We start from the raw sequence: 26006 nt of genomic DNA on the forward strand, positions 1-26006 counted from the left end.
CAGGTTTAACGTACAAACGTTGTAAAATTCAATTGCAGGAATCAGAGTCTGTTGAAGATCTCAGCATACCAGGCGCAGTAACTCACAAACGTAGTAAGTGAATTTATATACTGATTTGCAAACTGACATCAGACCTATAATATTTGACTGTTTTTTATGTGCCATACACAAATTGCTTGTTTTGAAATTCTCAAGGTCGTATTACATAATCATAGGTCGCAAAGCTTTAAAGTACTGCTACAACGCTGTGATAAAAAAAAACGTGATAATCAGTATGCGTGGTAGAACTGCAGTATCTTTATTAATAGAAATGATAAGTACCATAAACGAAGACTTACAAATCAGCAAAAATATTTTATTTATAATAATCGAAGTGTTGTATGTTTATGAAATTCCTGAACAATTAACAAAGTTTAACTTTCTATTGCCTCTCAACAAATGAAAGTATCTATTCAAATGTTATAGTTGATACACATCACATTCAGAGAATACGAATACCGGAGAATAGTATGAGATCACTCTCTACATTAAGGCAGTGATTGAATATTGCACACCCAACTGTCATTAGTCTCTTAGTCATGTTTAACTTGAATGTTGGATCATTATTACCAATCACGAGTTACTTCCATAGCTTAGTGTTCTGACTACAGTTATTCACCGATGCTCAACTTTCAAACCCAAAACTGGTGCCATTTTAAATTGAATATGTTACTTACAATGTTGCAAATGGAATCGAATACTGAAAGGGTTCAGCAGCACATAATTTCGAAGTATTGGATCATGATTTGGATTTTTGCATGAGTATATAATGAACATAATCATCAATGTCAATCAAACAAACTGTTGTAGTTGGATAAAACGCGAATAAGCTATAAAATTTTTATTGCCATACCATATTAAAATTCGCTTTTTACGTTGCAACTCATTACTGGCAACACGTTTTGTGCACTTAGCAACTGAAGAGCACCGCACAGTCACCAATGGCACTATACCAAATGGAACTTCGACTCCTATAAAAGATAAATATGCCAGTGATGAAAAGGAATTTGGCGATATGATGGCCGACTTTGTTGAATACAAATGTCATATTTCCGATACGATGACGAAAAGATCTAAAGATGACGCTGACGATGACAATATAAAACGACAGAGAGTCATAGAAGATGCCAACAAAATAGTTTCTGGTAAGTAGTACATGTACAATTTTTTTGAAAATGGGTCGGTTAAGGAGCCGAGCTTTGCCTAACAGCAGAGGTTTAAAAAAATCTAAGGACAGCAGCACCATTTCCGTAACACATTTATCTTTGTAGCATGACCAATTTTACTTATATTTAGGAATATAATACTTAACAGCCTTATTGGCATTTTCAGCTTAAGGGATATCTTTTTAATGGTTCTTCTGGATGCTTATTCCACGATTTACATCACTAAACTGTGTCGTGTTATAGGATAGAAAAAAATTCTTCATTCTTTAACAATGCCGTAATATCTCTTTGAATTTTTATTTCACTTAAAAAATATTTTCAGTACGTGTTATGAGTGGATTTGAATTGTCACCAGTCACCAAAATAGGAAAAAATGTGATGAAGTATTAACTTTTCTTCGCAAAAACCTTCTTTGTCTAAACAGGGAAATATTTCCAAATACTCTATTATTCAAAATGATCAAACAACATTTCATAATTTAATGTTGAGATTGACATCATTGTCTACTCTAGCCAGAAATAATTCACCAGCCTTTGGTATTTCCAGTTTCTAATCACCATTTCACATTAATGACTTTATTTTTGATAGCAGCTCCTGGAAACCGGTGCCGATTGATCCGCGTTTTAGGCTTGCTTATTTTCAATAAATAATAACTACAGTGATTAGCTTATCACTACTCTTTACATCTATTGTAAAATAAGTACTCCTAACATTCCAGTATCCTATCTAACTTTCCCAGTCATATTTTCAGCAAATTCTTCTGTTCTTTCTGATTTATTTATTTTTTCAGCTAGGAAACACTGCATTCTTTGACGCTGCATGAATATTCCTATTTCTGTGCAGGCACACGGAGCAGCTGTCCTTAGAAGCGTTTATCAGGCTACTCTCAACAATATCATTATTAAATATTCTTTTTCTTGGTCTGTTTTCTTTTGTGCACTCTATAATCTCTTGATTTCGGATGTTAAAATTATCATTAATTACTTAATGACAGTGAGTAAATTTCAGGCTACAAAACTTATCAACTTCTTGATAGCACTGAATCAACGAATTTAATCATTTATACTGATATTAAAGTGCGTATCAATATAATACATACATCCCTGAAAGAACTATTGAGAAATTAGAAATTAAAATTGATGTAGTGTATGATTCAATTGATTCATACTTTTATGTTTATGAGTACAGACCGGTGTTTGTGAGGAAAAAATAATACCTCAACTCAAATAAATATTCTTCTTTCATATTGAATGAGGTATGCCGAATTTGTTGATTAGACAGAGATAGCTGCTCCAGAGCACATACACCTACGCACAAAACATAGGAAAGTCTAATTGCTACTCGATCAACGCATAAACCAAGCTAGCAAGCTTACACTAATCATTTTAGAATGAAATAAGTCTAAACTTTTTTTAATTACGATTTTAGATGCCTAAAATATGTGATACTTAATTAACAGGTGTAATACAAGACGCAGAGAGAAAGAAGGAGAGGTTAGCGGAAGGGTGGTCGGTGGTTAATGATGATGATGATGCGCAAGAGAGTAAAGAGGCGGCAGGTGCTGTAGGGCCACATTTAATTTTGTCAGATAAAATCACTACTGTTACAGAAAAAGATCCGAAATTAGGTCACACAACCACAGTGCATACTTTCTCTCAAAAAGATGTCGAACCAGCTATTACTAAACAATATCATGTCTCAGGTCCTAGTATAGATTTTGATAACAGTGATTTACCATTGTCTACTAAACATATTACTGTTAAGCAAAAGGATCCCATTAATGTAGGGCAAAACATTACCGTGAAGACAACAACCATTACCGATTATACTCCACCTGTTACTAGAGAATCTCAAATTGTCCGTGAACCCCAAACCAGGGAAACGTATTACTTCGGCCCGAGCGATCCCGTAATTAGTTCAGGTGCTAGTGTAACAACAACAGATCCCAAAGAATCTGTATCAATTGTAACTAGCGAAACACGTTACATAGGCCAACCAACGACAGATATTATAACTACAATCACTGCGCAATCCCCCAATATACCGGAAGTAATCTTAGACACAGAATCTTCTCGTATCAGTGAAAAACCGATAGACGAACACATACAGAAAGGTAAAGTAGTCATTTCAGGCGTAGTCAAGGAAATAGAATTTAGATCTGATATGGTAGGGAAGGACGTGAAAGATTTATCAGGTGATCTGAAAACTGAAAATGATTTGAGTAAAGGTCCTGTAAAGAGCGTTGCAAAAATTTATGATGATGCCAATGCAATGCTATCTGATGTTAATAAAGACATTGGTAGTGAAAAAGAAAAGTTAGCGAGCGAGAGAAAAGAGCTTGATGAGAAGTTGGGAGTTGCTGTTGATCAAGCTAGTCAAGAACTGAAGCAAAAACCAAAAGAGATTAAAGGCATCCTTAAAATTGATTCAACGAAAATTGATGTTAAAGAAACTGGAAATGCAGCCAAGCCACAAGAAGATCCCAGGGTATCTGCTTACGAAATTATATACAATGTCCAACAGGATGCAGAGGACAACAAAGACAAAGCTGAAAAAGAATCTAAAAAATTGAAAGATAAATCTAGTGGGATATTCTCAGGTATTTTCAAGACACCGAAATCGAAGAAGTTAAAATCTAAAGATTCCAAGGATGTATCATTCGACAGTGGAGATGAAGATGCTAAAAATTCGACACTTAAATTCCTTGAAGACACGAGAAAAACAGCTGATTCAGCTCATCAACCCGACCGCGCTTCTAGCCCAGTTTATCAACCAAGTGCTCCATTAGATGATCAAAAGAGCAATCCACTCAGAAATATTAAGGTATCTACTGCAGAATTTCTGGATGATACTAGAAGAACTGCTGAAGTCTTTCAAGGGTTGCCTAAAGAACCCACAAAAACTACAACGAACATTTTGAGTACTGGTGGTACCACCGTAATTGTCACTGAAAACTTACAAGGTAGCCAGAAAGATAATAATTCACTCGTGAGCCCAGACATAAATAAAGATAAAGACATTGTTGATCCAGATCGCGATGTCACTATACACAAAGCACAAACTTTGAAGGATAAAACCAAACCTATCCATTCAATTCCTACAGATCCTAAACAAAATTCACAAGACATTAACATTGCTATTGTTGCTAAAGATAAGTTGATTGACAGTACCAAATCATCAGGTGGCTCAACATCAATTGAAAAGTCTTTGGAAGATGCAGGTAAAACTACAAAAGTGATAAGGGAATCAGTCCAATATGTTACTGATGAAAAAATAAATTCCAAGGATACGCCGACCACTATTGAAAAAGTTAGTGATAATAGTAAAGATCTTAAAGAAGAATCGAAAGATAAAGGCAGTGGTTTCTTTGGAATCTTTAAGAGTCCTAAATCCAAAAGTAAGAAAAGAAGTAAATCAAAAGACAAGGGATCTTCGAAAGAAACATCATTTGATAGCGGAGATGAAGAACTCAGAATTACAACAGCTAAATTTTTGGATGACACAAAAAAGGTCGCAGACCAAAGAAGAGATTCTGCCGGTCAAAAAATAACATCTCCTCAAGATATCATTGACATTAAAAAAGATAGATTTGTTGATAATGTCCATTATGAATTTGACACACCTACAGATAAGATTAAAGGAACATTTTATGACGTTAAAGCTGCTGCAGAAAAAGCTGAAGCTGATGTTCAGAAAACTATTTCAGATGGGGCACTGAATGTTGCGAATAAAACATCAGAAGGTCTCGCAAGTACTACTGCTGGAATAGTAGTCGCGGCTGGTAGCATCCCTGCTGCTAGCCAAGATTTGAAATCGGACATCACTACTGTAGGTGAAAGTTCCAGACAGACAGGAGGCGAAATAATAAATGTCGTCGAAAAGGATGTTAAAATTATTGGAGAAGCTGTACCAACAAAGATTCCCGACATTACGGACCAAATGACCGCTACTGGCCAAGATATCAAAAAAACTACAGATACTATCAGTGATTCTTTTAAAGAAGGTAGTAAAAATCTTCATGAAAGAACTAAAAATTTCCAAGAAAAAGTTTCTATGGAAGTACAGCGTGATGTCAAGGTTATAACTGAGCCTGCAATAACTGGGGGAAAAAAATTGACTACTAAAGCTGAAGCGTTATCACAGGAATTGGGTACCGAAGTGAAGAATGCATCGGATGAAGTCAAAGAGAAGAGTGGTGGATTCTTTGGAATATTCAAGAGTCCAAAGTCAAAAAGTAAAAAGAGAGGTAAGTCCAAAGACAAGGACTCGTCTAAAGAAACATCTTTTGACAGCGGAGATGAGGAGCTGAGAATCGCAACAGAAAAATTCCTTCATGATACTAGAAAAGCTGCAGATGATATTAGCTTCCCTGTGTTACGTTCTAGCACTCATGATGAACTTGCGAATGGTAATAAGCCAGACGTGGCAAGTTCGTATGATCAAAAGAAACCTGAAGGAACTAAGACCACTGGTAAAGATGCTAAGAATCTAAAAGGTGACATCGAAATATCTAAAGTAAATAAAGATGCTAAAGTAGTCACGGAAAAGGATACAAAAGAAGTAAAAGAACCTAAAGAAAAAAGTGCGGGATTCTTACCAGGAATATTGAAAGATGCTAAGCATGCCATCGATGAAGTAACTGAGGATGTCAAAGAATTTTGGCACGAAACTAAAAAAGAAGCCGCAGAAGAAGAAGAAAAGGCAAAGCAGCCACATCACAAAGATGATAGTTTGCAGAAATCTCAGAAAGTAGTCTCAACAACTACCACACAGGTTACTGAAATGATTCAAGGTGGTCAGGATGATGTAAGCAAGCATGACATCCGTCCCAAATCTGAGATTCCTGTTCCAATGACAGCTGCGACTCATCCAGAATTGGGTATAAGAATCATTGAACGAAAAACAGAGCACACCTATAAGAAAGATGCTCCAGGTATTAAAGAAGGGTCAAACAGTGATAAGAAAATCATTTCACAAGAACCGACATCAGATGAACAAACTTTGTTAACAAAGTCTGTAATATCTGAAACAGTACCCACGAATGGCAAAGCAAACGTTGCTGGTGATAAATCAGTTGGATCTGATGACGACAGTACTAAAGAAAAAGGAGGAGGTTTCTTTGGAATTTTCAAAAGTCCCAAGTCCAAGAATAAAAAGCGAACTAAATCGAAGGACAAACAATCATCACGAGAAACTTCCATTGACAGCGCAGACGAGGACCTCAGATTAGCAACAGCTTCATTCTTGGCTGATCTGAAAAACGTTGCAGTAACCAGAGACGTAGGTTTACCTTCGGTTGAAGATACCGAATCTAAAACCAAACAAGGGGAATTGCCTGTTGTAGGTGATTTGAAATATGCGACTACCCAATTCTTGGATGAATCCAGGAAAGGAAGTGCAACTGTTGACATTGGAGTTTCAATCGGAGATGTGAAGCAACCAAAACTTCCGAGTCCTTCGAAGAAAGAGTCTCCCTCACCTAGTGACACCATGTACAACGCATCCATCGTCCACACAGGTAACGCTTCTAAAGACGACCCAAATCTGCATGAGAAAGGCAGTGATGGTTTCCCTTCTGGCATATTAACAGGAACCAAGCAGACTATTGATGATGTGACTGATGATATAACAGGTTTTTTCAAAGGTGCACCAAAACAGGTGAAGGAGGCAGAACATTCAGCAGCTAGTGCAGCTCAAAAAACATCTGACAAATTAGAGGATGCAAAAACTAATATTGTCAGTGATGCAAAGGTCTTGGGAGCACAACTGTCTGAGGCTATAGATCGTGATGCTGCAGCGTTAAAAAAGACTTCTGAAAGCATTAAAGACACGGCTCAGCACAAATTGGCCACAGATTATGGAGTTGTTTCTGATGCCACTCGAGATGCAACCGCTAAGGTGTCTCAAGAAGCAAAGAAAATAGCCGATGGTGTTGAAGATGATGCCAAAAAAATGGTTGAAACTTCTAACACGGTTAAAGATGAAATTAGTCACAAAACAAAACAAGAAGTGAACATTTTGAAAGACAAAGTTTCATCAACGGAAGATGCGATCACTGATGTTATTGGAGAGACAAGTGAGAAAGCGACAAAAAAATCAAAAAAAATTAAACATAAGGGCAGCCGATTTCTGTCCGGTATCTTCAAAGGTACGAAGCAGGCTGTTGATGAAGTTAAAGATGATGCCGCAGAGCTTGCGGAACAAACTAAGAAAGCTGCTGAAGAAGTCGGACAAGATGCAAAACACGTTGCTCAAGGAACAGCGGAGAAACTAAAAAATGTCAAAGACGATATTGTGGATAGTACCAAAAATGCAAAGGATAAACTGGCCCAGGAAATTTCCGATGATTCTCAGAAACTTCTGAATGCATCCAATAGAGCTAAAGATAACACCAAGGAAAAATTAGCTACGGGTGTCGACATTGTTTCTGATGCAGCTCAAAAGGTGTCAGAAGGCACAAAAGACCTTGCCCAAGCGGCTAAAGGTGGTACAGAATCGATTGTTGAGAAATCCAAGGAAACCAAAGACAAGGTAAGTGAGGAAATTATGAATGATGCTAAGATTGTAAAAGATAAATTAGGATCAGCAGCTGATTCTGTAGCTGACACTGCTGGAGCTGCAAAAGACAAAACCACAAAAGAAGCAAAGAAAGTTAAGGAAAAAACAAGTGGCTTTTTATCTGGCATCTTCAAAGGAACTAAACATTCCATCGACGAAGTCAAAGGAGATGCTGTTGACTTTTTGGAGGAGACAAAGAAAGAAGAAGAAAAGGCTAGACGTGCTGCTCAAGAAGCATCTGAAAAAATGAAAGCTGAAATCATAGATGATACTAAAGGTGCATTAGCTCAAATATCCCACGAAATCTCCGAGGATTCAAAGAAGCTTGTAGGTGCTTCTAAGAGTACAAAAGATAAAACAATAGAGAAACTGGCTGGAGAAGTTGACAGTGTATCTAAGGCCGCCAAAAATGCGGCCACTAAAGTTTCCGAAGGTAGCGCAGGACTTATTGGAAAAGCCAAAGATGGCACAGAAGTAGTTGTCACCAAATCTCACGACGTCAAAGACAAGATCAGTAAAGAAATTAAGGATAATGCAACAACAGTCAAAGATGAAGTAGTTGCAGCAGGTGGTGCCATGGCCAGTGCTGCCGAAGCTACAAAAGAGAAGACCGCAAAAGAAGAGAAAAAGGCTAAGGAAAAATCTGGTGGATTTTTATCTGGAATCTTCAAAAGTGCTAAACATGCAGCTGATGAAGTTAAGGAAGATATTGAAGAATTCCTTGAGGACACAAAGAAAGAGGCGAATGAAGAGGAAGAACGTGCTAAACATGCTGCTCAAGAAACATCTACAAAGGTGAGAGTTGTAAAAGATAAAATTGTAGACGATGCAAAAGATATTGAAGCTAAACTTGTTGAGAAAGTTACCGATGGCTCAAAAAAACTTGTAGATACATCACAGAATGTAATGGATAAAACAAAAGAAGAATTGACTAGTGGAGTTGAACTTGTTGCCGATACTACGAAGAGTACTGCTGATAAGATTTCGAATGAAGCTACAGAACTGGTTGGTAAAGCTAAGCAAGGTGCTAGCACAATCACTGACAAATCCAAAGACATCAAGGACAAAGCTGGATTGGAAATCAGAGGTGATGTCAAAGTAGTCAAAGACAAATTATATACGATGGCTGATACGGTTACCGACACTGCTACATCAGCCAAAGAAAAAACTACTAAAGAAGCAAAGAAAGCTAAAGAGAAAACTGGTGGGTTCTTTTCTGGAATTTTCAAAGGTGCTAAAGAGGCTGTTGATGACGTCAAAGAAGACATTGAAGAGTTTCTGGATGACACAAAGAAAGAGGCCAAGGAAGAAGAAGACCGTGCTAGACGTGCTGCTAAAGAAACAGGGGATAAAGTTGACAGTGTTAAAGACAAAATCAAAGATAATACAGAGAATGTGAAAACCAAAATTTCTACTGAAGTTAGTGAAGATTCACAAAGGCTGTTAGATGCTTCAAAGGATGCGAAATATAAGACTGAGGATAAATTTACTACCGGAATCGAAGTTGAAGCCGATACAGCTAAAGTCGCAGCTGATACAGTTTCGAAGAAAACTTCTGAAATTGCTGACAAAGCTAAGGACAGTGCACAATCCATTGCAGAAAAGTCTAAGGACGCCAAAGATAAGGTCAGTAAAGAAATTATAGATGACGTTGTAATAGCTAAAGAGAAATTGGCCTCAGCTGCTGATGGCGTGGTTGATACTGTTGCATTCGCCAAAGATAAAACTGTAGATGAAACGAAGAAGGCAAAAGAAAAAACAAGCGGATTTTTGTCTGGCATCTTTAAAGGTGCTAAACATGCAGTTGATGAAATCAAAGATGACGTTGGAGAATTTCTCGAAGATACCAAGAAAGAGGCAGAGTTGGAAGCAGACCGTGCTAAGTGCACTGCCCATGAGACATCAGAAAATGTTAAAGACGTGAAAGACAAGGTCGTAGATATGGCAAAGGATACAACAGCCAAGCTATCACAGGAGATTGCTGAGGATTCACGAAAGCTTTTTGATGCGTCCAAAAATGCAAAGGACAAAGCTGAGGAAAAATTGGTCACAGGGGTCGAAGTCATGTCTGACACAACCAAGACTGCAGCTGATACAGTTTCTAAAGGAACTTCCGACCTTCTAGGAAGAGCTAAAGGTAGTACACAAACGATTATGGAGACATCCAAGGACGTCAAAAATAACGTGAAACAAGAAATTAAAGATGATGCTAAAATTGTGAAGGATAAATTAGCTTCAGCCGCTGATGCAACAGCTGAAACTGCTGATGCTGCAATCGACAAAACAACGTCTGAAGTCAAAAAAGCTAAAGAAAAAACTACTGGATTTTTCTCCGGCATCTTCAAAGGTGCCAAACACGCGGCAGATGAAGCTAAAGAAGATGTAGGCGACTTTTTAGAAGAGACACGCAAAGAAGCAGAATCTGAAGCTGAACGTGCCCAACGGATCGCTCATGAGTCATCTAAAAAGATCAAAGATGCCAAAGGCAAAGTCGTAGATTCGGCTAAGGATGTCACGTCTAAACTATCGCAAGAAATTGTTGAAGATTCCAAAAGGCTGTCAGATGCTTCTAAGAATGTAAAAGATGAAACCAAACAGAAATTGTCTACTGGTGTCGAAGTTGTGTCTGATGCCACAAAAGCTACTGCTGGCAAAGTTTCGAAGGAAACTAACGAACTTGTTGGCAAGATAAAGGATGGGACCCAATCCGTTGTTGATAAATCCAAGGATATCAAGGACAAGGTGGAGAAAGAGATAAAAGATGACATCACAGTAGCGAAAGATACATTAGCTTCAGCTGCTGACACTATAGCTGATAGTGCTTCATCCGCTAAAGATAAAACCACAGAAGGAGCGAAGAAGGCGAAAGAAAAATCTGGAGGGTTTTTGTCTGGCATTTTTAAAGGTGCCAAACATGCAGTTGAAGAAGTGAAAGACGACTTTGAAGAGTTTCTAGATGACACCAAAAAAGAAGCCGAATCTGATGCAGAACATGCCAAGCACGCTGCTCATCAAACATCTGAAAATGTTAAGGATATCAAAAGTAAAGTCTTGGGTACGACAAAAGATGCAGCGGCCAAAGCGTCGCAGGAGATCGCTGAAGATTCCAAAAAGCTACAAGACGTCTCCAAGGTTGTCAAAGACAAGACCAAGGAGAAGCTTACCACCGGTGTAGAATTTGTGTCGGATACTACCAAAACTGCCACTGATAAGGTTGCTGAGGAAACTTCTGGCCTTGTTGTTAAAGCTAAGGATGGTACACAAACTGTAGTTGAAAAATCTAAGGATATAAAAGATAAAGTCAGCAAGGAAATCAAGGATGATACTAAAGTAGTCAAGGATAAACTTGCATCAGCAGCTGATGCTGTGGTCGACACTGCTGAATCGGCAGCTGAAAAAACTACAAAAGGAGCCAAGAAGACAAAGGAAAAAGGCAGTCGATTCTTTTCTGGAATTTTCAAGGGTGCCAAACATTCTGTCGATGATGTTAAAGGAGATGCCGGTGATTTTCTTGAGGAAGCAAAGCGAGAAGAAGAACGTGCTCGACGTGCTGCACAAGACACATTTGATAAAGTCAGAGACACCAAAGACGCAATTGTAAGTCGTGTCACAGACGTGAAGAACGAAACTTCAAAAGGAATTATTGAAGGCTCTGAAAAACTCTCGGACGTATCTAAGAGTGTAGAAGACAAAGCAAAGGACAAATTCACCACTGGAATCAAAGTCGTTTCTGACACAGCTAAAGCTACAGCTGATAAAGTTTCTGTACAAACATCGGAGATTGTTGGAAAAGTTGAGGATAGCGCACAGTCGGCTGCTGAAAAATCCAAAGACATCAAGGACCAGGTTAGTCAACAAATTAAAGATGACGTCGAACTGGCTAAAAATAAATTGGCTTCAGCAACCGATACTGTAGCTGATTCTGCCGTATCTGCCAAAGACAAGACTGTACTGGAGGCAAAAAAGGCTAAAGAAAAAACTGGAGGATTCCTATCTGGTATTTTCAAAGGTGCCAAACATACAGTTAATGAAGCAAAGGAAGAAGTAGGCGAATTCATAGGAGATAATAAGAAACAGGCAGAATCTGAGGTAGAACGTGCTAAGCATGCTGCCAGTAAGACATCCGAAAACGTGAAAGAAGTCAAAGACAAAGTTGTAGATACGACAAAAAATGCAGCAACTAAACTATCGCAAGAGATTAGTGAAGATTCTAAAAAGCTTCTAGATGTCTCAAAGGGTTTAAAAGACAAAACCGAAGGCAAGGTGAGCACTGGTGTTGGAATCGTATCTGATGCCACCAAAGCTACAGTTGACAAACTTTCAAAAGATACTTCCGATCTTGTTGAAAAGGCAAAGGATGGTACTCAATCCATTATTGATAAGTCCAAGGATGTTCAAGGCAAGGTGGAGAAGGAAATTAAAGATGACATCACAATAGCAAAAGATAAATTAGTTTCCACTGCTGATTCTGTAGCTGACACTGCTTCATCCGCTAAAGACAAAACCACAGAGGAAGCGAAGAAGGTTAAAGACAAAACGGGAGGATTCTTATCCGGTATTTTCAAAGGCGCCAAACATGCAGTAGATGAGATCAAAGATGACTTCGAAGAGTTTCTTGATGACACCAAAAAAGAAGCGGAATCCGAAGCTGAACATGGTAAACAGACTGCTCATCAAACAGCTGAAAAAATTAAAGAAGTCCAAGACAAGGTTGTGAATACGACAAAAGATGCAGCAGCTAAAGTATCTCAAGAGATCGCTGAAGATTCAAAAAAGCTCTCAGAAGCATCCAAGAATATAAAAGACAAGGCCAAGGTAAAGTTTACCACCGGTATCGAAACTGTTTCTCATACTACTAAAGCTGCAGCTGATAAAGCTGCTAACGAAACTGCCGAATTTATTGTGAAAACTAAGGAGGACACAAAATCTGTTATCGAAAAATCCAGGGAAACCAAAGACCACATCGGAAAAGAAATAAAGGATGATGTAGCAGTAGCTAAAGATAAATTAACTTCAGCTGCTAGCACTGTAGCTGATACAGCTGCATCCGCCAAAGATAAAACTGTACAGGAAGCTAAGAATGCTAAGGAAGCAACTGGAGGGTTCTTGTCTGGTATTTTCAAAGGTGCCAAACATGCTATTGACGAAATCAAAGATGATGTTGAAGAGTTTTTCGATGATACGAAGAAAGAAGCAGAAGCCGAAGCAGAACGTGCTAAGAAGACTGTACAGGTCACGTCTGAAAATATCAAAGATGTCAAGGACAAGATTGTAGATGAAACGAAAGATGCTACAGCTAAACTATCACAAGAGATTTCTGAAGATTCCAAGAAGCTCGCAGATGCGTCCAAACACGCAGCAGACAAAACCAAGGATAAATTTGCTACTGGTGTTGAAAGCTTATCTGAGGCCACTAAATCTACAGCTGATAAAATTTCTAAGGAAACTTCTGACTTTGTTGCGAAAGCTAAGGATGGCAGTCAATTAATTGCAGAAAAATCTAAAGATTTTAAAGACAAAGTGGGCAAGGAAATCGAAGATGATGCCAAAACAGTAAAGGACAAATTAGCTTCAGTAGCTGATGCTACAGTCGTCACTGCGGATACTGCGATTGACAAAACAGCAGCTGAAGTAAAGAAAGCTAAAGAAAAAACAGGAGGATTTTTATCTGGTATTTTTAAAGGTGCCAAACACTCTGTTGACGAAGTTAAATTAGACGCCGGAGACTTCCTGGAAGAAACAAAAAGAGAGGAAGAACGTGCTAGATATGCTGCACAGGAGGTAGCTGGAAAAGTCGAGGGTATTAAAAGCGAAATTGTAGATAGTACAAAAGATGCTACTCATCAACTATCGCAGAAAGTAGCTAAAGATTCTAAAAAGGTGTTGGATGCTTCTAAGAGTGCGAAAGATAAAACAAAAGAGGAAATAGCTGCTGGATATGAGGTTGTTTCTGACAGTACCAAGGAGGCCTCTGATAAGGTTGCCCAAGGAGTAACGGAGTTTATTACTACAGCCCATAAATCCAAGGACCAGCTGAGCAAGGAAATAAAAGATGATGCTAAGATCGTAAAAGATAAGTTATCGTCTACCGCTGTCGCAGTTGCCAGTACTGTTGAATCTGCAAAAGACAAAACGGCAAAGGAAAGCAAAAAGGCCAAAGAGAAGGGCAGTGGATTTTTCTCTGGTATTTTCAAAGGTACAAAACATGCTGTCAGTGAAGCTAAGGAGGATGTTGAAGAGTTTTTTGATGGCAAGAAGAAAGATCTGAAAGAGGACGAAGAACGTGCTAAGCAGGCTGCTCAAGACACAATTAAGGAGGTCCAAGGCAAAGTTGCAGATACTGCTAAAACTGTAAATGCTACAATATCTCAGGAGATTGCTGAAGATTCAAAGAAGCTTTCGGACGCATCTAAAAGTGCCAAAGACAACATCACAGAAAAACTAGATTCTGCCATTGACGTTGTGTCCGATGCCACCAATGTAACTGCTGAGAAAGTTTCTAAAGAAGCTACAGAATTTACTGGAAAAATAACTGATGGCACAAAAACAATTGTTGAAAAGTCAAAGGATGTAAAGGCACAGCTGGGAAAAGAAGTTGACGATGATGTCAGAGTAGCTAAGGAAAAACTGACTTCAGCGGGTGATGCTGTAGCTGATACTGCCGAAGCTGTAATTGACAAAACTGCTAAGGAAGCTAAGAAAGCTAAGGAAAAAAGCAGTGGATTTTTATCTGGTATTTTCAAAACTACGAAACATGCTGTTGACGAAGTGAAAGGTGATGCTGCTGATTTCCTGGAGGAGACTAAAAAAGAAGAAGAACAGGCTAGACGTGCCGCTCAAGAAGCATCTGAACAAGTCAAGCATACCACAGATGAAATCCTGGATGGCGTTGAGACTGTCAAAAATAAGACAAAATCCAAACTCGGAGCTGGTGTCGATCTTGTATCTGATACTACGAAAGATACTGTCGATTCGGTTTCTGCAAAGGCTACAAATCTGCTTGACAAGGCTCAAGATAGCGGAGCAAAGATTATTGAAAAATCTAAGGAGACCAAGGAGAAACTGAAGGAAGAAATCAATCGTGATGCAAAAGTCGTTGGAGATACGTTGGTCTCAACCGCAGATGCAGTGACGGATACAGTTGAAACGGCAAAAGCTAAAACAGCAAAAGAAGCGAAAAAGGCAAAAGAAAAAGGTAATGGATTTTTATCAGGCATTTTCAAAGGTACCAAACACACTGTTGACGACGTTAAAGGGGACATTGAAGAGCTTGTAGATGATACGAAGAAGGAGGCTAAAGAAGAGGAAGAACGTGCAAGACGTGCTGTGCAAGACAAATCGAAGGAAATTAAAGATGTCAAAGACAAGGTTCTAGATGGCACAAAAGAAGTCAAAGCTAAACTGTCCCAAGAAGTTACTGAGGATTCTCAAAAAATTATAGATATTGCTAAAAGTGTTAAAGATAAGACAAAGGAAAAATTGACAACTGGTGTTGAAGTTCTATCTGACACCACGAAATCTGCAGCTGATAAAGTACCTGACGAAGCTTCTAAAGTTGCTGTTAAAGCCAAGGATGGCACAAAATCTATTGTGGAAAAGTCCAAAGACGTCAAAGACAAGGTAGACAAAGAAATCAGACATGATGTTGAAGTTGGTAAAGAAAAATTATCTTCCGCTGCAAGTACTGTTGCCGATACTGCTACATCTGCTAAAGACAAAACTGCTGAGGAAGTAAAAAAAGCTAAAGAAAAAACTGGAGGATTTTTGTCTGGTATTTTCAAAGGGGTGAAGCATGCAGTTGATGATGTCAAAGAAGATGTAGAAGAGTTCCTTGAAGATACAAAAAAAGAAGCAGAATCTGAAACAGAACGGGCAAAGCATGCTGCCGATCGGACATCTGAAACTGTCAAAGATGCCAAAGACAAAGTCGTAGATTTGACAAAAGATGCAACATCTAAACTATCACAGGAAATTTCTGAGGATTCTAAAAAGATTTCAGATGCCTCTAAAAAAGCAAAAGACAAGACTAAAAAAAAATTGACCACTGGTGTTGAAGCGATCTCTGATGCAGCGACAGGTGCAGTTGAAAAAATTTCTCAAGAATCTTCCAAACTTGCTGGGAAAGCTACAGATGGCACACGATCCATCGTTGAAAAATCTCAGGGTATCAAGGATGAGGTAGAAAAAGAAATTAAGCATGATATCATTGTTGGTAAAGAGAAAGTCAGTTCAATTGCTGATTCTGTAGTTGACTCTGCTACATCTGCAGGTGAAAAGACTGCTCAGGAAGCAAAGAAGGCTAAGGAAAAAACTGGGGGATTCTTTTCTGGTATTTTCCAAGGTGCGAAACATGTGGTCGATGAAATTAAAGATGACGTAGAAGAATTTGTAGAAGAGACAAAGTCAGAGGCAGAAAAAGAAGCAGAACATACTAAGCAAGCTGGACTTAAAACATTTGAAGACATCAAAGATGCAAAATCTAAACTATCCCAAGAGATTGCTGAAGATTCTAAAAAACTTTCAGATACTTCAAAGAGTGCGCAAGACAAGACGAAGAAAACGTTGGCTACTGGTGTTGAGGCTGTGTCTGATACAGTTAAAGCTGCAGGTGATAAAGTTTCTAAGGGAACTTCTCAATTAATCGGGAAAGCTAAGGATGGTACGCAATCTGCAGTTGAAAAATCGAAGGACATCAAGAACAAGGTAGGAAAAGAAATTAAGGAAGATGTTTCAATTGCAAAAGTTAAATTAGCTTCAGCAGCTGATTCCGTAGCTGAAAGTGCAACATCTGCTAAAGACAAAACTGCACAGGAAGCGAAGAAGGCTAAGGAAAAAACTGGTGGATTCTTTTCTGGTATTTTCCAAGGTGCCAAACATGTGGTTGATGAAATTAAAGATGACGTGGAAGAGTTTCTAGACGATACAAAGACAGAGGCAGAGGAAGAAACCGAACGTGCTAAGCAAGCTGCACTTGAGACATCTGAAAACATTGAAGATGCCAAAGCTAACGTCGTAGATACTTCAAAAGATGTGAAAGCCAAACTATCCCAAGAGATTACTGAGGATTCTAAGAAACTTTCAGAGGCTTCCGATAGTGCAAAAGACAAGACGAAGAAAACGATAGTCGCTGCTGTTGAAGGTGTGTCTGATACAGCTAAGGCTGCAGGTGATAAAGTTTCTAAGGGAACTTCTGAACTAATTGGGAAAGCTAAGGATAGTGCACAATCTGCTGTCGAGAAATCAAAGGACATCACGGACAATGTGGGAAAAGAAATTAAGGATGACGTTGCAATTGCGAAAGATAAATTAACATCAGCAGCTGATTCCGTAGCTGAGACTGCAACATCTGCTAAAGATAAAACTGCACAGACAGCAAAGAAAGCTAAAGAAGAAACAGGTGGATTCCTAACTGGTATTATCAAAGGTGCTAAGCATATGGTTGATGAAGCGAAAGAAGAGGTGGAAGAATTTCTCGATGAAACGAAGAAAGAGGCGGAAGAAGAAACCAAACGTGTAAAACAAGCTGCGCAGGAGGCATCAAAGAACATTGAACATACGAAGGACTCTGTCGCAAGTAGTGCAAAGGATGCAACAGCGAAATTAACTTCGGAAGTTGCTGAAGACTCTCAAAAGCTCTCAAATGCTGCTAAAAGTGCAAAAGAAAAAACCAAAGGCAAATTGATGAGTGGAATTGAAGCAGTGTCTGATACTGCAAACGCTACAGCTGATAAAGTTGCTCAAGGAGCCAAGGAAGTTACTGGAAAAGCTAAGCAGGGCACAGAAGCGGCATTGAAGAAATCGAAACAAGTTACAGATGCAGTAGGCAAAGAAATTAAGGATGGTGCCACTGTCATCAAGGACGAGACATCTTTGGCTATTGCGGACGTAGCGCAAACAGCAGAAGCATCAACTGAGAAAGTTTCAAAAGCAGCGAAAAAAGGCAAAGAAAAGGGTAGCAAACTCTTTTCTGGTATTTTCAAAGGATCTAAGCATGACACCGTGAACATTCCTGACAAAAAAGCTAGTACTGCTGAAAAACAAAAAATTACTCAAGCAGATGTGTCAAATGCTCCAGAATCAATATCTGATGCAAAATTAGCTACAATGATGTTTTTAGCAGATACAAGAAGTGCTGCTGAACAACGAAACGAACCCTATGCATTTGGAAATGCTCAAGATTATTCTGACTCCGCTTCAAGTTCGGCCCGCAGTTCTTTGGACCGAGATGCTTCTCTGGATGAAGATAAGAAATCAAAAAAACGAAAAGGAGTGATATCAAGCATTGTAAAAGGAGCCAAATCTGCAACTCATAAAATTGCGAAAGAAGTAGATCATGCTGCGGTAGGTTTGAAAGATGCGACTGAAAAGTTCTGGGAAGATACTAAAAGAGAATCCGATGATTCACTAGCTTCCGGAAGCTATAACGTTTCCTCAGCACCCCATGGTTCAGATAGAATAGAGAATGAAGAGGCAGTAGCTTCAAAATCGTTTGTTGAAAAATCTAAACAAGTCGACAGGCTAGGTGATGATGATACAAAGAAAAGTTTTAGCGAAGGTAAAGGTAAATTAATTTCACGCATTCCACAAAAAGTAAGCCCCACGAAAGAGTTGAAACATACTCCGGTAGATAGCTCGGATAGGCTAGTTGCAGGGGTGACGAGCAGGCTAGAGCACCTAGAGCCTCGCACGCGTCAATCCGTCACCACAGTTGTAACAAAGTCTGTGCGGACGGCAGCAACCCCACCACCCAGCCCCGCCGAGTTCAGTGACAGTAGCATTAAAGGTACCTTGGAATAATTGTGTTATACATATTACATGCCAGCTGTGTGTAACATGATTAATTGATTAAGTTAATGCTTTTGTATAACCTCAGTTTACACCAGCCTCGTCGAGGCAACTGGAATAATTAATTTCGCACAGCTACCATACCTCTTATAATACTAACCCTTAATGACCTATTCACCTAATAGTTTTCCAAACCTCATATCCAGTATACATTCACAACAGAGTTTAGTTATTATCATAGTTGTGCAAAGAGTAAATCAAGTTGAAATATGTGCTATAATACCTAACTGAATTAAAAATATCATCGTTTCATGCACAGATAATATTGTCGTTTTCATAAAAACTACAAGCAAATACAACACTTTAATTCTTGTCGGCCACATAACTTTCATCATTTTTAGTGGATAGAACATTTTTTAAATACAGGCTAGATTCAGAAACATGTTTAACATTAATTTAAGTTATTTTATAGTTGAACTTATATTAAAAATAATACTCATTTGAATCATGCTGGAACTACATAATCGATTCGAACAGACTGAAATTTTCTTTTACGGCAATGATCCATTCCTGTGAATGTATCCTAATTATATGAATTGTCCATGTCCATCCTACGACTTCAAAGAAATAACACTTCGTTATATCGAATAATATATTTTGGTTTCATTTTTGTAAATATATTTTCAGCCTTAATGTGTATTACCCATGATTTGAATATTTCATTTTTTTCGTTTACTGCATGTTTACAGGATTTTGTGCCGTTTTACACCTTGCTACTTCAGTGATGAATCTTGCCACACACACAGTTTTTCATTTATTGCTGTGTATACTTTCCTGTATAGTACAATATAGAGATCATATATTATTATATTATTGCAGTAAGTAATATCTCTCATTCAATTAACAGGAAACTACAGACTAGTGACGCATGAACCGAGGTATGCCATGCAGGGAACACATCATTCATCTAATCTTTGTTGATTCATTGCTTTCAATGTAAACCCATCTCTTACTCCTCAACTCACATGCAATCTATCAATTTCAGATGTAACAGAGGAGGCCTCGAGACGAGCTCAAGATCTAGCTGACCAATCGCTATCTCTCACGCGACCAGGTAACATATTAAACAAAAATAGTTGATACATTATTTCAGGGAAGTCAGTATATTAGTAAAACTACTGTTTTGGTACCCTCAGGTATTTAGCTTTATCTTCTATAGTTAGCACTCCTGCTAACGCTTTCACACTAACTGATACGTTTGATCAATTAATACTAAACGTAGTGTCTGTATACATCTTTTATTGAAAGGTAGCACAATAAGATTGCTTCAAATTTTAGTAAGATATCGTACCATATCGTCAACTATGAATAAAAATCCCTTAGCTATATTCGGCATACCCGCTTTCTCGTGATTTTTATACAGTCTTTCAGTTGACACCAGTTTGACAATGAGCCTTACGCAAACAATACTGGTATAATTCAGTGGTCAATTCGTACACCGTTTGCACAAATTTACTAAATCCATTATTTTCTAAGATAAACATATCGCATACTTGAATCTTGTATATGTTTATTTTGTGACTTTTTTTCACGAGAAGAGAGTTTGCATCACGAATAGTTGACTTTAGTTAGTCTTTCACTGTAAGAAAATTTCATACCTTTTAGTAAAAGTCAAACACAGACTCTAGGTAATTTTCTAATGTGTGTTTTTTTACATATAAACTAATCCTAATGCAATATTGATACTAACTAAAACATGATTCAGTCAAGAAATATATATATTAATTACATAGATATGTATATTAATATATATGTATAATGTAAAGTCAAGCCCATCTTATTGTTGGGTTAAAGTGTTGAGATTATTAGTGTGTATCAATGTGCTTTATGTCCTTGTTCCTGTTCTTGTCCGTGTCCTTTTGGATGGGTCAGGGCATGATTCTACTGAGATTGATGGGACTGTAGAGAGGCATGCTACTTCTGCTCCGTCAAAGCAACCTGTTCCTGCCCCTCGCCACTCCTCCAAGTTGTCCACCAAAACTGACTTACACCTACAAATCGAAGATACTCAAGCAACGCAAACACCTAAAAGCCCCAAAACTAAAATACCAGAGCCAATGTCAAAATTGCCACAAAAATCTCCAGAAACGTCCAAGGTTTCACTCAAGTCACCTAAAAGATCACAGGAGAAGGGACGCAGTCCTATCATGGAAGAAATATCTGCAAGTACATTTAGAGAGCCTCAAAGTCCGAAGAGTAAAATTCCTGTAAAAATTAAAGAAACAACCAAAGATGGCAATAAAACAATTATCAAAGAATACACAACTGATGACGGTATGACCACTGTAACTGAGACCGTGTCAGCAAAGTTTGTAGAATCAAAATTGCCAGGACTCAAAAGTTCATCACAAGATAATAAGTTTTCTCCCAAAGTAGGTCTGCCAAACGAAGGTAAAACAGTAACAGAAACTTATACAACAGTTAAAACAACTAAAAATGACTCTACCGAATCGATGTTAATTAACGAAGATAACACTGCGAATATGATAACTACTGTAAAGTCTACCTTAGGCGAAAGTATCGATCCACAAAAATTTAAAGACAAGTTTGAACACATTTCAGATTTAGAGCCAAGTTCTTCTTGCGAACAGTATGATGAGATACAAGAAGATGGTACAATAGTCAAAACATTTATAACAAGAAGTACTCACTCTGGTGATATCAATCCAAGTGACTTAGCAGAACTCATAAAAGATGGTGAGTCCGTGAAAACGTTAAAAACCATCCGTACTAGTTCAGAGGAACAAATAGATCCAGAAGCCTTCAAGGGTATGACGGATGGAGGTGCCAGTAGAAGAACTGTCACAACCATCACTAGGAGAATAGTTACGTCTGGTGGAGATGATGTGACGGAAGGCGATAGTTCTACAGAGGTAATGAGTCCTGCAGAATTTGATAACATTGTAAAAAGTAGCGGACTGAGAAATACAGTAACTACGTTACACTCAACTTCTGGAACGAAAATAGATCCGTCGAAATTTCAGGAAAAATTATCTTTAGAGGACTTTGAGGAGCTCTCTAAGAAAGGTGAATTTACAAAAACCCTTGAATCATTAAAGACTGAAACAGGTGAGCCAATTGACCCGAAGCTGTACAAACAATTACTGAAAGACGGAAAAGGGGTAGTGAGAACTGTAACCACAGTTAAAAGTACCACAGGTGAACCAGTAGATTTACAAAAACTTGATTTTAAAGATGGAAAAAGTACTAAAACAGTTGTAGTAAAAAGTAGTTTGGGAGAAACTATAGATCCAGAAAAATTCAATGAGTTCTTCAAAGATGGTAACATCACATCAGCGAAGACTGTCAAAGAGACTATAAGAACTGTGAAATCTAGTAGCTCTGAACCTGAAACATGGACTGAAACTGTAGTTACGAAAAGATCGAGTGATGGGAAACCAGAAACTTGGCAAACCATTGTACGATCTGGAGATGTGCGGCCAGAAGATTGGGAAACAGAGTTCTCATTAGACACTTCTCCTGGCTCTGGTAATGGAGACTTTTATTCAAAAAATGGTAGTTCAAGACGTGAAGTCAACAGCGAATCAGATAGCGATAGTTCACCCCAACCAAGAAGAAGATCCCCAAGCAAGAGGCGAACGTTAGGAAGTTCTAGTGGATCAGACGTCGCCCTGCATGAAGGTGCAGAATTGTCCCCATTGGAGGACGACCAAGGTACCTCACTCACAGCTAACCTTCTAAGTAAGCAATGTACATATCCCGCTAACTAACAACCATAATTAAAATCTTCGAGCGAGCTCGAAAACGTATCAACACACTATTATTGGAACTCGATACGCTCTTTAATGAAAAATTGCAGTACTAGTTTGTACTCATACTTATATGGAATATCGAAAGTGGAAGTAGCGTGTAATTCAAATTTGAATTATTCAGAATTATAGATATCTTAGTAGTTTCACGTATTTCTCAAATCGAAATTATAGAAAACGTGTTGTGGAATTAAAAATTTTTCTCTTTTACATTCCATTATTTTTAAACTGCTCCAATATATGTAACAAGAAATCTTCCAATTCATGCAGCATAACGAGTTGCAATTACTGAGGGACACATGTGCACATAAACATTAACATTTCTTATGGCATGTATATAAACGAAAGACAACTTTCACAAAGAATGTGCATGGAAAACCTTTTTCACAACTACTCAACTTGGAATGCATGGCATTGACAGATTTAGCGTGAATTTGCAAGCAGCATGAATTGAATTGAACATTGGACGTCTTATAATATTGCACAACATTACTAAAACTGAAAAATGAAGCTTGGAAGTAATTGGCGTATTGCTTTATGGATATAGGTACTAAGCATAATGATCCATCGCATTCGCAATGAACACACACCTGCGGGGATTGTGAATACTTTTTTGTGTATTGGATTTTGATGTAAGCGTTCATATCCAATGCATTATTTCTGCGATATAACTTTAACCCAGTTAAGTATGAAATAGAACAGTTATACTAAAAGAGTATATCTGGGGTAACCCAATCCCCATTCAATAGATCGATTGCAACACTTGAATGTATTCAGAAAAATCAAATATCATCATGTATTACAATCAATATGCATGAGTTATGATAGTTACCCTTTTCCGATTACAAAACTTAAAATAAATTCCTAAATGAATATAGACGCATCACGCATCGAAAGTCAGTATATAATGTGAAAACACTCAGTTTGCAGATGAATTTCACTTCGGTGAATTCAGTGCCTTGTTGGTGAATATTTTCTCAATATTCATAAGAATTTTTTCAATAATTTTTACTTACAAGGTATCTTGTACCCTTTAACATATAGATTAGGACCAGACATCTGAACAAAAATTATTCAGGATTAATTAAGTTTGAAGAACGGAATTATAAAACAGCGTGATGCTTATCATAATTTCATATGTTAAATGTGTAGTTAAGGAAGCTAATATCACTTGGCGTGGGATTCATGTTAGTTACACAGATTCTCTAATCCAGTCTTCTTCCGAGTTATACTCACGTAATATTGGAATCAAGAACTTCATAGTGTACATATGTTTATGTGTGTTGTAAATCACATAATGTATTTAAAGTTTTTTTTTTTTTTATCAATCATTTTGTTCTTTTACAATGGCTTTATTCAACTTCTTCATCGTATTCGAAAAGATTCGGACTTTATGTGTGGGGCTGACAAAGGGTTTTTAGATATGTATAAATCCACATGCTTTTTCAGCTCCTCTCTTATACTAACTGCAGTTGGAGAATTGAGATTGTAAATTTCTTAAAAAAAAGTAAAAATTATTGATCAGAAGAATAATGTTTGCGTGGCAGCAGTGCGCAGTTCAGTACAATCGGCGTGCTCCACCTCTGAGAGCAGTCTGATAGGGACGAAACCTAGGACGAGGACTAGTGGTAGAGCCAGCTGTGTATGTTGGATGGGCGTCGCAGCTGCGGTGTTGGTGGCCCTGCTAGCGCTTATTCTTGTCCTGGAGCCGCGTACGCTCCGACGTGCCCTCGCCCTCTCCAGCCATGCCCCAAGGCAAGCTGGGTACGATTAACGTTAATTCTATTTATATCTTAAAAATAATTGAGCAATCGTTTTTATACATGGGCCTAGATAGTGAACGAGGGCGTCATATATGAAAATTAATTTTGATCTACTTCTGCTAGTCAACAGGTCTCCTCGAAAACGAATCTCATTTTAGCAAAACATTTAATCTACTCGACTGATAGATTATCTGAAAGTCAAAGTGTAGAGTAAGTATCGTAAGCTTCGTAAGCTTCTCACTGGTGTCAGTGATAATGATAAGAGCTGCACGCAGGTGCAGGTAAGCGAGGTGTTTTCCGATGTGCCTTTCCCCTATTATTTATAAATCTACTGTCAACTTCCTGAGTAGTACAAATAAAATGCTATGGTGTAATCATATAGGTGATTAGAATCTATTGTTACTCGTTGCATATTTGTGCGATGAAACTCTCTGAATTGGTAGGGAATTATCGATGAATTGTCACGTCTGATGAGATTGATTCACAAGGGTTGAATATCGTCAGCTGGTAATTAGTAGAATAAACTTGGTTCCATTATACTATAAGATTGAATGAATACGCACAAGCTTTCTTTTTCTAAGAAATAACTGAATAGTTCGTTTGGTCACCGTTTATGCTGCATGATTTTTTTTACTATAATCTATACATCGCATGGTAATGTTGCATTGAGAATTATTTGACTTTTCAATCTTGTAGTGTATTGCACTTTAGAATTTCAAGGGCTTATGTAGAATTTATGCTGCTCCTGATAATTTCATTTTTGATTGCACGTTTGTAGAGAAAGTTCAATGAGTGAAGTTTGAAATATTTTACTTTAGTGCTCTTCATTTTAAGTCTGATCTATTTAGTTCTTATAACAATAAGGATATCAAGATAAAGCTAAAGTGTAGAGGGACCAACGATCATGTTATGTAGGTACGAAGTTAGGATTGTTAGGCGAATCGTCAAGTAAGTACAATATTCAAATGTACGTATGTGTAATTGTTGAGTTTAAATTCAATGCATCTTATAATTAGACACATTTGGCAGACAAACATGAGATCAATAGTGATTTGATGATTTTCTCAAAACAGATCAAATTAAGCAATGCAGATATGTATTGTTATCAAAAAGATAAGTATTCTGTTTATATTTGTAGAAAAATTATTACAACTTTTTATAAAAATCGACGAAACTTGTTCCCTTTTAATACTCTACAGTAATGTTCTAAACTTATTAGCTATCATACAGGCTGAATTCCAAATATCAACATCATTAATGGTAATACTTCGTCTTTGTCTGCCATATAATTCGTTTAAACTGATGAAACAAAGTTTCTCCTAAATATACGTTTTCAATGAAAATAAGAAGGTTGAAACGTAATCAATAAACGTTTTAAAAACACCCTTGATGCTGTAAAAATGCCTGTTTATTCAGTTTACGAAATAGACTAATTTTCTTTTGCAATAATAAAATAATAACATATCATTCGTCTAACAATACTAACATTGTAGTTAGTACTTCCTCCGATACTTATTATTATTACATTATTAAAATATTTTGCCATGTGAAAATAGGCAAATAAAACTAACTGCTAAACGCTTTACTCGGCACCCTGAACAGAGCTTCTCACAAGCTTGATGCGCGCAGCAACACTATAACAGAAAGAGCATATTACGCGAGTAAATGAAATGACGTAACAAAGTACCCGTCTTTTATGTTGCGTAAACCATATCCATGTTAATTATTCAGTGAAAAGTATAAAAATGTACCGTATTTGTATTTGTTTATTTATATATTTGGTTCAATGCGTATCTTTGAATTTACATGTATAGCATTTGGTAATGCAATCAATTATCAGTAGTATTCAACAAAGGTGATAAAAT

The 26006-nt window shown here is 37.7% G+C and overlaps 1 protein-coding gene across 8 annotated transcripts in view; it reads left to right on the plus strand.

The window, feature by feature from the left end:
- Positions 1-26006, plus strand: part of LOC124310137 (microtubule-associated protein futsch-like) — a 98889-nt gene that overhangs the window by 70220 nt on the left and 2663 nt on the right. For 7 of the 8 annotated variants that reach the window (XM_046773826.1, XM_046773827.1, XM_046773825.1 and 4 more), the window contains 6 exons: positions 39-93; positions 954-1184; positions 2665-18546; positions 19594-19662; positions 20481-22310; positions 23926-24142. In XM_046773826.1, the coding sequence (XP_046629782.1) occupies positions 39-93; positions 954-1184; positions 2665-18546; positions 19594-19662; positions 20481-22310; positions 23926-24142 (18284 nt within the window). The remainder of the gene's footprint in view (positions 1-38; positions 94-953; positions 1185-2664; positions 18547-19593; positions 19663-20480; positions 22311-23925; positions 24143-26006) is intronic. The other variant, XM_046773822.1, reaches the window with a different exon arrangement.

Source organism: Neodiprion virginianus, chromosome 1 (assembly GCF_021901495.1).
Source record: "Neodiprion virginianus isolate iyNeoVirg1 chromosome 1, iyNeoVirg1.1, whole genome shotgun sequence".
In the NCBI taxonomy this organism is placed as follows: domain Eukaryota; kingdom Metazoa; phylum Arthropoda; class Insecta; order Hymenoptera; family Diprionidae; genus Neodiprion; species Neodiprion virginianus.